The sequence below is a fragment of the Bos mutus genome, chromosome 25 (genome assembly GCF_027580195.1).
Source record: "Bos mutus isolate GX-2022 chromosome 25, NWIPB_WYAK_1.1, whole genome shotgun sequence".
Classification (NCBI taxonomy): Eukaryota; Metazoa; Chordata; class Mammalia; order Artiodactyla; family Bovidae; genus Bos; species Bos mutus.
In genome coordinates this window covers 41842712-41856286 of record NC_091641.1, presented here as the reverse complement: position 1 = coordinate 41856286, position 13575 = coordinate 41842712, and the positions used below count along the sequence as shown (strand labels likewise).

The following is a 13575-nucleotide window of genomic DNA, read 5'->3' as shown; positions in this document are numbered from 1 at the left end:
GTTAACACTGGGTGTGGGATTACAGACCGTTTTATTTTCTTTATACTTCCCTATGTCTATAATAAATACATAATACTGGTGAAATCAGAAAAAAACATTAACATTAAAAAAAAAGGAGGGGGGAATTCTCTGGCAGCCCAGTGGTTAGGACTCCACGCTTCCACTGCAGGAGGCCAGGATTCAATCCCTGGTTGGGAATTAAGCTATCACAAGTCCCACAGTTCAGCCAAAAAAAAAAAAAAAGAGAGAATTCACGGGGAAAAAGAAACCTTACATGGAAAAAGGAAAGGATGTGGACAAACCACCATCTCCAGAGGGGCTCTGGCCACAGCTCTCAGGTCAAGCCCATCTCCAGCGGGGAACACGGTCTCCTGGATGGAGGAGGCCAGGGCAGGGAAGCTGGCGGCGAGGGGAGGTGAGGGGGCAGTGCCCCTTGCGCCCCCCGTCCAGCAACATGCCGGTCCCCTCAGCCCCAAGAGGCCTCTGGTGAGCCCGCTTGCCAGGTGCAGAACAGGAGAAGCTGCCAGCCAGCGGCACTCACCCAGGACTGGGGTCCCACAGACCCAGGGCCAGGGAGCAGTGGTCAAAGCCCCGTGGACACGCTTTAGAAAGAAGAGTGCCTGCCTTGCCTGTCCACACTAAGAGGTGGTGCTGAGCTGGGCTTCCCGCCATGTCTCCACTGCCTGCTGCCCATACACTGAGTGTCCCAAACCCCCAAGACTAGAGCTAGTCAGGGGAGCAGGGCCAGCCCAGACCCTGAGCCTCAGTCTCCTCTTGGGTGCGGCAGCCACAGTGACCTCACCTGAAGAAGGCAGGCCTGGAACACGGTAGGTGCTGTGCTCAGTCAGCGTCACCTTGCGTTCTAGGCCCCCACACAGCTTTCTTCAGGTCCATTTTCTAGTCAGAGCAAAGTCTGGGGGTGCCGTCCCAGCCAGGCACCTTTCTGCCCTCCCTCCATCTCAGGCAGAGCGGGGAAGTGGCACCCGCCTTGCGGAGGCCCTGGGCAGGAAGCCACTCGTCTTACCTGTCATAAGCGTCCTTGAGGTCCCTGGCCAGCTTGCACTTGGGCAGGATGTGGTGGAATGGGGACTGAGGCCCGTCATTTGCTGCAAGAGTTGTAACACAGGGGACTCAGAGCCTGCACAGCACAGAGCTCACACAGGCCAGATGGCAAGTTTAGGCTAAGAAGGACTTTAAGTGACTGTACACCAAACATCAGGACGTTGCCCAGTGGTCCGCACCACCATCTTCTGGATTTCCCGACCGCTGGCCCCACCTGACTCTGCAAGTACAGGCCTCACGTAACATCTAACAAAAAATAGATGTACTTACATTGAACTTTTAAAAATCCCGGTGAAAAAGTCACAAACTCTTAAGAATGTTTTTAAAAGATAAAACTTCTGGATTGTTATTATTAATAATACATAACTGGGGAAAATAAATGTATTACACATTTTGACAACTGTCAAACATCAAAAACAAATTTTTCCAAGTGGCACATTCTCATGTACTTTTGCTTATAGCTAAAATTAGCCCAAGTTCACTGGCAAGTGTAGTCCTGGTTTTCTCTTCTGCTATGGAGGTGCTGACCTGAGAAGACAGAGGCAAAGCCTGTGACAGAGGGGGCATCTCTCAGCTCTGAGATGCTGACAGTGCACCAAGGCCTCAGGCAGGTCCATCAGCAGATACTACTTTAATAACTGGCCAGCTGACAGCTCGATTGGGCTCCCCTTCAATTCTGCTGAAAGCAAAGAAGAGGCCTCCTTCCAGCTTGACGCTGCCCTTCCGCATGCCCCCCACCCCAGGGAGACTGCCCAGCAGGACCAGGGTGATACCTGACCTGTGGGAAGAGCCATCATGCGGGGTCTGGGGGAGGGGGACAGTTTGGGCTGGGGAGCCACTCTCAGAGCATCAGTTCGGGAGCCTGGGTCTTGCTGGGACCTTTGAGGGTCTTGCTGCGTGCCCAGGGCATGCTCAGTCCAGCACAGAGCCCACCAGCCTCCGTATTCTGGAGAAGCCGCCGGCGCGCTCACCGTCAGCCGTGGCGGACACCTCGTCCTGCAGCGCCAGGATCAGCTTGGCCTCCCGCGTGAGGTACTGGCAGCGGCGCTCCTCGTGCTGCAGCACAGTGGCGATGCGGCGGGAGAGGGTGTGCAGACAGCTGATCACCGACGGGTCCGCGTGGGCCTGCAGGGCACCCCAGGAGGACATGCAGCATTGCTCAGACTGCGGAAGAGCCCTCTCTGGGTGTCCCGTCCTGGGTCCCCTTGAGAGCCTCTCCCAGCAACACCGGTCTGTGCACGTTCCATGGTGGGCATGGAGCTGCTGCCCACACGGCAGCACAGATGGCCCTGTGGGGTCCCCAGTGGGGAGGGACAAGCACGCAGGTGCTTCTAACAAGTGAGAGAGGGTCCCACACTCAGGGCCCCAGGCCAGCACATCCAGGGAGGCAGGGGATGTTCAGGAATGCAGTCCAGGCCTGGCAGGAACAGCCCAGTGACACAACGGAAGGCCCAGACCCCGCCATCACGTGCGCGGGGACCCAAGGTCACAGGCTTCCATCTGAGAAGAACAAGGGCCCTCCCTCACCCATCAGCCCACAGGTCAAGTGCTCAGAGTAAGCCTATGGAGAGCAGAGCCCAGGGGTGTCTACGGTCTCCAGGGAGCGGCTGTGTGAGAGCTCAGTCACACAAGCACACAAGTAACAACAGGGACACAGCGTGAGACACAAGTGTTGGGCCCACTGCTCAGTGAAGACCTCTGTCCTCAGAGGAAGCGCTCTTCCTGAGAGCTGGCTAACAGGTCAGCAGGCACCAGGCCCCCGCACATCCCTCTGCACCCCTCTGTTAATCCTGGCACCTATCGGGGGCCACAGCCAAGCCAGGCCTGCGCACCCGCCCAGGCCAAGGGTGGGGCAGGCAGCTGTGAGGTCTGTGAAGATGCCCCCAGAGCTGATAACCACCTGCCGTGACTCAGCACCCCAGGAGCCGACAGGGAGGCTGAGTCATCCCGGGTAGAGGTGGGAGGAGGGGAGAGTGGCGGCCCCGATTAGAGCCTCCACTTGGCCTCCCCTCCTGTTTATCTGCAGGCACGGCCCTCGGCAAAGGTCCACAGCCAGGCTCCTGGGCCAAACCCTGACCTAGACAAAGTAAACACCTTCATCACCTGGAGCTGGGGACACTCTAGCTCCTAGCAGATCCACATTCACAAGCAGAACTCACCCCCGGCAGCACACCTGTGCGGTGAGGGGCTAAGGGCTAGGTCCACGCCGGGCCCCTGCAGACCACAGCCCTCCCCACATCCAGGAGGGCCCCTCAAGGGTCCCCAGAAGGTCACGGGATAGAGGGTCTGGGTTAAGTGTGTACACAAGTGCCTCAAATCAAAATGTTCTGCCTTAGATTTGAGAAAAATCTGTGTAAAAATCTTCCTCCCAGCAAAGCAGAGGGAGGAGAGTGACCTGGGCACATGGTCACTCCCTGACCCCCCAGCACACGCCTACTGGCTGGGGCAAGACGGTGCCACAAATCGGGTGCCCAGGGCTGCTCACTCACACTCCTGGGCGAGGCCCACATGGACGAGTGTGTCTAGGTGCCCCGACTCGCTGCAAGGCCCGGCCCAGCTCCAGGTGCCTGGAGAGCCCAGGCTACATGGGGTACACCAAGAAGGTGACCACTGAGGAGGCGCCAGCCCCGAGTGGGGCTCTGAGAAACATGCCCTCCCTGCAGACATGATGTGAAGCAGCATGATGTGCAGAGCATCGCCAGTGAGACTGTCTCACCCGTGAAACTCCCACCAAACAGTCAGGCCCTCAGAGCAGATGTACAGTTTGCAGGAGACACAGGGATTGTCTGCACAGAGACAGGTCTGACCATGGACCCGTCCACGGGATAAAGGAGGAGAGAGTTCTAGATGGAGAGGAGGGGAGCGTTAGAGGCCTGGGCACACAACCCCCCATGCTTCTGTGGGCTGGTTTCTGGTTTTCACTCCAGTTTAGACAGGCCAACAGGAAAAAATGCCGTGACGACTGGGACACGTTTCCGTGAACTAGACACTAGCTGCTACCTACATAAGTTAGTTCTGTCAGGCGTGCTGTACAGCAGCTGTCCCCTCTCAGAGACGCTTCCTGAGGCATGTAGGGGCGAGCAGACAGGCGCTCGGAGACCTGTCCTCCTCAGCCGGGGAACGGGGTCGGGCAGAGGAGCCAGGGGCACAGGCAGCAGCGTGGGACCTGAGACAGGGGCACAAGGGTCATCAGGCTACTGTCTCGAGCCCAGGGCGTGCTGAAAACTTCAAAGCAAACAGAGTGTACATTTTTATATGACTACAGAAAAGAGGAAATAAAACCCGTCCACTCTTTACCTTGCATTCAATTTCTCCCACTGCTCACATCACTGCCTCTGTGCTCTGAAGTCCTACATTGCCCTGTCTCCTGTGGCTTTAACCTGGGAGGGACCCACCCGCTCGCTCCAGCGTCTGACCTCACCCCCATTCTCACTTGCAGTGGCCACAGAACACGCTAGTGTATAAACTACCACCCTGTCTAACTGTTCTCCGGCCACTGGACAGCAGGATTATCTCCAGCCTGCTTATTATAAAAATCCCCATACACTTTAAAATCTGCCTTTTTCCCTGACTGCCGCGCCCATGGGAGTCACACACTCAGCTATCACATGCCGCTGCTCCCAGAGATGAGGGCCTGCCTGCAACATCCAGGGTGGGGCCGCAGCGGCTCCTCACACCCCCGCCCCTCAGGGGCTATCAGAGTTGACGGGTGGACAGCACTGGTCGTGGTTTTGGTCTGTCTTCATCACTGAGTTCTTTCTGTGGATGTCTGCAGTGCATAATGAAATAAACGATAAAAAGACACTGAACAAGCCCACGCCACCCAAGTGCACGAAGCAGAAAGCAACGCTTCCCCTCTGGGCACCTCCAGCCCCACAGTCACCAGCAGGGACCACTGTGTCTAACTGGCACCTCTCCACTGATCAGCAGGGGGGCAGTTTTGAGAATACAGCTCCCTTCAGAACGAAGAAAGCTTTTCTCCAGCATTATTTTGATTCTGAACTCTTCAGTGAGATCAAAAAAGCCTTGTGGGGAAAACACTCTGAGACTCAGAAGGCAGCTGAGGCGGCAGGTCCTCTCCTGCTGGAATCACTCCCGCCACCACGCAGGGAACAAGGCACACTGCCCACTCCTTGTCACCAAGGTACAATCATTCTCTCTGACACTTCTGTACGAAAGCCACCTGCAGCTCACGTGTGCCGACCAGGAAGAATGACTGGACTCGCCAGTGAAATCTGCTGGTGGAGGAGTGCCATATTCAACTGAACACATGTCTCCTAGATTTCAAAGTTCCTTCACAACACCAGCCAGCCCTTACCCACGAGTGCTTCTCATGCTTACTGAGATCCCTTGTATTCTGAGAGCTCTGTGCTGTGCTTAGTCGTGTTCAACCAGGCTCCTCTGCCTGTAGGATTCTCCTGGCAAGAATGCCAGAGTAGGTTGCCATTTCCTCCTCTAGGGGATCTTTCTGAACCAGGGATGGAACCTGCATCTCTTGCACTGGCAGGCGGTTCTTTACCACTAAGCCACCTGGGAAGCCCTTTGACAGCTTTACCAAGAAGAAATTTCCTCTAACTAGTGAAAGCAAAACTTCAGACAGTGCTAGGAACTGCCTCAAGAAGTAATTAGGCTTAATTATAAAACAACCCAACATAACAAATGCTGAGAATGTAGAGAAATTGGAACCCTCCTACATGGCTGGTGGGGGTGTAAAATGGTGCAGCTGCTGTGGAAGACAGTCTGGCAGCTTCTCAAAAGGTTAAACACTGAGTCACCACATGACCCAGCAAGTCCATTTCTAGGTATGCGCCCAAGGGAAATGAAAACATGTGTTCACACAAAACTTGTACATAAATGTCCTTAACGGCATTTTCTTACAGCCAAAAGGTGGAAACAACCCAAAAGTTCACCAGTAGATAAAACAAAGTATGATCTCCTTTCAGTGGAATATGATTGAGCCATAGAAAGGGAGAAAGTACTGATCCATATTACAACATGCATGATTCAATTAAAAGAGTATTTAAAAAACCCTCAAGGACCTACTGTACAGCACAGGGAACTATATTCCATATCTTATAATAATCTTTAATGGAAAGAATCTAAAAAAGAATATATAAATATGTCAATCACTTTGCTGTACACCTGAAACATTATATATCAACCACACTTCAATTTAAAAAAAAAAAGATTATGAAAAACTGGATGAATCTCAAAACCATTACATTAAGTGACAGAAGTCAGACATCAAAGCTCACATACTGCAGGATCCCTTTCATGTGAAGCACAGAAAACAGGTAAATCCACAGAAAGAGAAAGCAGATTGGTAGTTCCAGGGCTGGGGAGGAGAGAGCATTCGGAATAACTGATGTCCTTTTGGGACGATGACAATAGGGTGGCAGTGATGATTACACAACACTGTTACCAGATGCCACCAAAATGTCACTGTAAAATGGTTAAGATGATATGCTTTACGTACATTTTACTTTAAAAAGAGGGGAAGGATGAAGCTAGACTCTTCCAGCACCCAGAAGGGGCTAGTGCTGTGCCCAGAGTGGGCTGAGTTGAGTGAAGGACGCAGTCACCGGAAATGAGTCACTGCCCCTCCACCCCTCCCTGAGCCCCTCTTCCAACCCCTCCTCCTCAGCACCTCCTTCTCCCCCTACCCTCCCCCGTGACCCCCACCCTTCCCCCAACCCCCCTCCTCCCTGATCTGCTCTTCAGTCATTTACACTCACCCTCAGTGCAAACACCACATTGAAAAGAATCATGGTGGGAGCCTCCCTCTTCGGGGACGGGTCAGTTTTGGAGACCTGTGAAAGGGGCACAGTTCTGTGAGTGAGAGCCAACACCTGCCAGGACAATCACTTGGAGTGATCCCACCGCAGGCAGGACAATGCTCCAGAGTACTTGGAACCAGAGGAGAACCAAGCCCGAGGCCTCTGAGAGGCACCCAGAGTCTGCACAGCAAGTGCATGCTGCACGGACAGACGGTCACGGTGGAGAAAGGAGCAGAAGAGTGCTGTGACCCAAACAGACAAGACTGCCCCATCACCTCGAGTGAGCTGGCTGCCCGGAGGAGACGGCAGGGGCCACTGGGGCACCAGCCTGCCCAGGGCCCAAGCACCAGCTGCTGACAAGCGTCACCAGCAGGGGCAAAGGGATCCCTGGGCCACCCATCAGGCCCGTCTCCAGCCCTGTGCCTCCAGTTCTGCGGGCAGGGTGGCGAGGGGCTGCCAAAGGCCCCCACCCCACCCACAGGCCACCAGTGAGGTGGAGCAAGTGTGGGCAGGGCTGGTGCCCCAGGGGCCGTGTCCCCACCGTGTCCCCTGCCCTGGCAGCTCCTGCTGTCTCAGAAGCTCTCCTCCAGACGAGAACACCTGAGGACCATACCCCAGGCCCTCACAGGATTTCTGGATCATGTGTGTGTGTCACTTCAAAACCCTTCAGAATCCCAGGGACACTGGTGTCGCTTCTGCCTGCATGCAGAGGACTGACTGGCAGTTCCGGTGTGCCAAATCCCCTTGGGTAACAGTGCATCCAGTCTCCATGGAGAACACACAGAGCATGCTCAGGACGACAGTGAGAGCTAAACTGATAACACTATTGGCTAGGACTTCACTTATGAGCAAGAAGAAATGCTTGCCCTGCTTTATATAAAGCTCAAGGGTCTGACACACTGCTGACCTCCCTCTCTTGGCTGCCCCCCCGAAACAGACATGGTATACACAAAGAGGAAGGCCGCGGTCCAGAGAGACTCCAGATGCAAACAGCAAAAGCTCCGGGCAAGGACTCAGGGCCTACGAGGAGGTGCAGGTGGGCAAGCACCGGACAGCTCTGCCCTCCACAGCCCCAAAGGCCACGGAGCCAGGGGCCCGCGCCTGCCCGGGAGCCCGTACCTGGCCCAGCGTGTGCTGCAGCAGTGTCGGGTGCCCAACAAACCGCACGTTATCGATCTTCAGTTCAAACTTCTGGCCACACATTTCAGACTTGGTTGCCAAAATTGTTGCCAGAATAACATCTGAAAACCTTAAAATTTAAAAAGACAGTGGAGTGAAAAGAGTTAACTGAGAGCCACAGCAGCAGGCCCACTGCCCTGGGTGGGGGCGGCACCGCCGACCGGGACCGGGAAGCTTCTACCTGACAGCTGCCCTTCGGAAGCAACCCCCAGGGTCAGGGCAGAGCTACAAGGCGAAGGTGTGAGCGGTCCCGCAGGGCATGTGCTGCCACCCTGGCCCCCACCCAGGCAGGAGGAGAGAGGCGTCTGCCCTCAGGAAGGCTGCGGGCGCTGGCAAGGCCCTGAGGAACCTTGTTAAGGCTCGGAGGCCGGGGGTGGGGGTGGGGGGTGCTCCTTAACGGGCCCAGGGGTGCAGGGCCCCCCACCAAGCCCCCAGAGGCCGGCCCCTCGGTGCTGACTGAGGCCCAAGGGGATGCACGCGTTGGAGCCTGTGAACCGCTTTCATCCCAGGGCAGCTCCTGGGCCTCCCACACCCTGAACACGTCACCCTCCAGCTTTTATTCGGGAAAAAACATTTCAGACACACGAAATACACAGATCCACTAACTGCGAGGATGGAGGGACAGACAGAGACGGAGGCCACGGAGGAGGAAGGGCTGGTGAGAGCTGGCTGCGGGCTGGCAGCATGGCCCCTTCCCTCCTGCCCGGGGCGTCGGCGTGGGGGCGTCACCACAGGGGAGAGAGTGCAGGGCAGCCTTGTCTCCAAGCCCGGGCCCGGGGCCTCCGCTCTGCAGACACAGACGCCCCATGTCGAACGTAGAGCCAGAGGGCAGCAAGGCCTGTGCTCATCCCCCGGGAAAAGCCTCTCTGGCATCCAGGTGGGAGGACAGGCTGTGCGGGGAGGGCTCCACAGGGGCCACTGAGGACACAGGCCTCCCGAGCATCCCGGGCCTCTCCCAGGGGCCGCGCTCTGGGGGGGCACCTGCCCCGAGAACCCTTGCCCCCAGAGGAAGGAGGGCCGCACACTGTGCGTGCTGCTGCTGCTGCTTCCACTCAGCTACGAAGCAACCAGACACCACCCGGACTCAAGGGTCCAGGAAGGGGCCCCGCGGTAGCGGCTGCCTGTGCGCGCCCATAACACCGGGAAGAGCATAAATGAGACCAGCAGCCGAGTGAGTCCTGCGGAAACCGCTGAGGCCCTGGGCAGGGTCACACTGGCGTCCAGTCTTCCTCCAGGACTGACACGGCCCTCTAGGCACGCTCGGTCACCTGGGGCCCCCAAACGAACCAGACACAGAGGGTCTGTCAGCGCGGGCCGCCGCGCCATTCACAGTCAGGGCTGCAGTCGGCCCTTCCCGCACAGACACTGTCAGAGATGTTTTGGAAACACGGAGCCTGCAGCCCGGCCTCGGCCCCCACTGTGGGGCCTCGTTCCCAGGAACACAGCCTTCTGGTGAGTCAACCAGACACGGGAGACTCTAGGTCTTTCTTCAAAACCTCTCGATGGCTCACTCTGCCCGGGAAGCCATGCAGGGGCCTAGAGACCGGAGAGGACGTGGGGAGGTGGAGCCTCACTGACACGACTGCCCCAGCATCTGGCCCAGCGCCCGTGCCTCCTGCCCTATCTGAGCAAACCCACCACTAACTCCAGCACCCTGTGACTCAGGACACCACAGGACAGATAGGAGAACACCACCCACCGCCCAGAGACTTCACTTTTTACTGTGATATCAAAAATCTCCTCCAAAACCTCTGCTCTGCCATGAAGAGCCACAGACAGGCCTGAGCCCTGGCCTCAGCCTCCCGTCCAGGAACCTGAGTCTGCCGGGCTGTGGGACAGGCCCGGAGACTCAGAGGCAAGCAGCAGTGGTCTCACGCATATCTATAAGCCTCCAAATCCCAAGGCCACCTGAAAAGCACTCCCCCCACCTGGGCCCAGAGAGCAAAGGTCTGCAGAGGGGACCAACGGCAAAGTCAGGTGCTGCTTCAAGTAAAAGCCACCCCTCAACCCCCGGCAGACACTCAGGGAGACCCCTCTGCTGTCTGACTGCTCTGCTTGTGTGGGCAAGTCTGGCCCACACAGAAATCCACTCACCAGAGCTTAACACTACAGGTTTATAATGAGAAAAACACCTGAGTGGCTTTATACAGGAGAAGGCAATGGCACCCCACTCCACCACTCTTGCCTGGAAAATCCCATGGGCGGAGGAGCCTGTAGGCTGCAGTCCATGGGGTCCCTAAGAGTTGGACACAACTGAGCAACTTCACTTTCACTTTTCACTTTCCTGCATTGGAGAAGCAAATGGCAACCCACTCCAGTGTTCTTGCCTGGAGAATCCCAGGGACGGGGGAGCCTGGTGGGCTGCCATCTATGAGGTCACACAGGGTCAGACAGGACTGAAGCGACTTAGCAGAAGCAGCAGGCTTTATACAGCATCTGCTGATGTAACATGCACAAAGACAGCTATGTCATGAGATGTGGGGTCAGGCGATATAGTAGTCATAAATAGCAAATTGAAACAAAAAGTGTCAATATTTGTTTGGTTTTTTTTCAGGCCGCGACATGCGGCCTGCAGGATCTTAATTCCCCAACCGAGGATTGAACCTGGGCCCCGGTGATAAAAGCCCCAAGTCCTTACCACTAGACCATCAGGGAATTCTCTCAATATTTGTTTGATGTTTCCAAAATTTACAAAAATCCTTTTCCCTTGTTTTGATGATGAGAGGCATGGTAAATATTGATATATTTTAATACACTAAAATAATTGTTATAAAAACTAACATTTCTGCAATAACTTAAGAAATTAAAAAAGAAAACACATTTAGAAAGATGAACCAGCGCAGCTGGAAGTCAAACCAAGACCGTCCACTCTGAGACACCTGGAACAGGGCATGTTCTCGGGCCAGTCCAAAAACAGACAGCGGGACAGCATGGAAGGGCGTGCGACTCTGCCCCCGTTCTCGGGGTGCCCAGGTGCGCTGCGCACCTCCAACCCCGGGGGTGCCCTGTCAGGGGCAAGAGGTCCCCCTGTACTCCTGCCTCCTAGAGAAGTGTCATATAAAGCCCACGGGGACATTTTAGTGTGTGATGGGCACAGGGCAGCATCCAAGCCCGAGTGCCACAGGGGACACTCCGCCCTTGGGACAGACCTCACAGAGCCCTCTGAGAGATGGAGGGGCGATGACAAGCGCCTCTCTTGGGAGGGGCAGGTGGGGAGGCAAGAAGCCCTGCTTCCACTTGTCGAACACCCTCCCGAGGGCGCAGCGCCTGCCGGGAGGAGAAGGCACTTGAGAGCGCTCAGTCCCAGAGGTCCCTGGTGCCCGCCAACCTTGTCTGGGCGCTCAGGTTCCGAGCACTAGACGAGTCCAGGTGCAGAAAGGGTAGGGGCTGCGGGAAGCCTGGGCGCTCGCGGGGCAGTGAGTCTCTGCACCCAGCAGTCCACCCCCAGCACCGAGGGAAACCAGGAGTCCAGAATAAGCAAGAAGGCGGCGGGAACTGGGACAGAGGTGGGTGGAGAAGCCTTGGCCACCCTGTGGCCAGTCACCTGCCGGCTGGAGGACTCGCTCACTGCGATGGGACCAGGGCCATCAAGACCACACTGATTCTGAAACTCATCAAGAGTTACAAGATCACAATTAACACAGCGCTAAGGTCTGGCAGAAGTACCACACTTACACTAACCGCTGAGGTCAAGACGACACCACCTGCCACACAAGAAAGAACAGAAAAACACTCTCCCGACATGGAAGACTTACCTCCCCGTCCTCCCAAGAACGCTCAAATCCTCACGAGTGAACTCAGGCTGGGCAAGGAGGGTCAGTTCCCAGAAGCAAGAACAAGGCCGAGGGCCCGATCAGAGTGCAGCAGCGCACGCACGCGCTGGATGCCTGCACGGCGCTCAGTCTTTCTGCCCAAACATGTCAAGGAGCTCAGACAAGGCCCCACAGGTCAAAGGCTTGTGAGAACCGCACAACGCCACCAAGTATCTCAGCCTCAATTCCTGAGACCCTGTGGCCGCTGCACAGCTGACCTCCCTAACAGGAAGACAGCATCTTTTCTAAACTTGACCTTCAGGCCTTAAGAGAAAACAGACAATATCCATCTTCTTCACTCCCTACTTGTCGTCACAGGTGGCCACTGAGAACCTAAAATGTGGTCAGTGCAACTGAGGAACTCAGTTTCTACTTTTATTTGATTTCAGTCCATATCAACTTAAACGGCTAGCCAGTCAGGACAACCCTGGGCAGCACAGCTCTGCACCCGCACTCCTGTGAGACCAGCCACCACCACACTCAGAGGGGACCGTCAGGCCCGTTAACACAGCTTCAATCTGGCGAACAGACAAGCAGGAACACACTGCTGGTTCCAGAAGAAAAAGCCCTTCTGAGAACGACAACCAAGGAAAACAGGGAGTGAGTGTGAGGCACATCACTGCACTGCTCTGGGGAGACATCTGAGCTGGGTGGGGGTCCTCTGGGTGCCAGGGGCAGAGCAGGAGCTTGGCAGGTCTGTAAGACAAAATACAGCCGGGCCCTGGGGCATTAACCTGCACCTCTGATGGTGTAGGGGCGCGGAGCGGGGTCAGCAGGTGCTACAGTGTGCCAAAATCACCAACAAAGGCATTCTTACGTTCAGTGAGCCTCTGCAGAGACCAGCTCTCCCTAGGGAGCAAGCCTGTCTGGCATCCTGACTGACCCACAGTGTCTTATGCCTGTCCCCTGGTTTCCTGTCTTCATTACGCTAAATGCAGAATGAATTCCCCAGAAAACATCCTCCCAGTCATTTTACTGTAAGCCTCTGAAAAGTCACTGCAGCAAACAGGTCCTGCCGGCCCTCCTCCCAGACTGTTCCAAGAGCTCTTTCTGAGTCTTCAGTGGGCTGAGCCTCACATCCGCAGAGCTTGGAGGAAGGCAGGCAAGTGGCCAGCCCTGCTCTGGACCACCTGTGACACAGGAGGAGGGGGCCAAAACGCACTCAGTAGGTGTGCAGTGCAATACGCCTTTCTATGCGCCTCACAGCCAAGAGTCTGTTTCCAGGCGCCACTTTAAAGGACAAGACATCCACAGGCCTCGATGTCAAGCAGAATGACCCACACGATACCCAGCAGCCCCCACATCCCTGCCTCCTCCTGCTGCTTCCAAAACCCACCCCCTTCAGAGCCAGTCGGCGGTCATGCCAGAGGCCCCCACATTCTCACAGAAGAGAAGAGAAAACACACGAGGCGATGGCAGGCGCCACGTCAGAGAACCTAGGGAGACGACACTAACACCTCACACGGCCAGGGTGCAGGCTGGGGCCCACAGATGCCTTCCCATGGATATACTCTCACGCAGGACTCGCAGGTCATGATCTTGTCTCCTTCATCTGGGACTGTACCATTATTTCTTAAGCTTTAAAATGAATGTAAGAAGGCAGATGTGGCCATTTCTCAAGGTTGCCACCCTGAGAGCACTTCCCAGAGAGAAGTGGGGAGCACGCCCAGAAGGAACGGGAGCTGCTTTCCTCTGGGCCCTAAGCCCAGGTCACAGCAGCACTGGCTCTCAGCCCGCCGTACCAC

General features: G+C 55.9%; 1 protein-coding gene across 5 annotated transcripts in view; it reads right to left on the bottom strand.

Annotated features, from left to right (window-relative positions):
* The window catches only part of NPRL3 (NPR3 like, GATOR1 complex subunit), a 32963-nt gene that overhangs the window by 13462 nt on the left and 5926 nt on the right, over window positions 1–13575 (bottom strand). For 4 of the 5 annotated variants that reach the window (XM_070363218.1, XM_070363217.1, XM_005886849.2 and 1 more), the window contains 4 exons: window positions 7959–8088; window positions 6798–6872; window positions 2034–2187; window positions 1025–1106 (listed from right to left, as the gene is read on the bottom strand). In XM_070363218.1, the coding sequence (XP_070219319.1) occupies window positions 1025–1106; window positions 2034–2187; window positions 6798–6872; window positions 7959–8088 (441 nt within the window). Of the gene's footprint in view, window positions 1–1024; window positions 1107–2033; window positions 2188–4066; window positions 4229–6797; window positions 6873–7958; window positions 8089–13575 lie in introns of those variants that run through there. The other variant, XM_070363220.1, reaches the window with a different exon arrangement.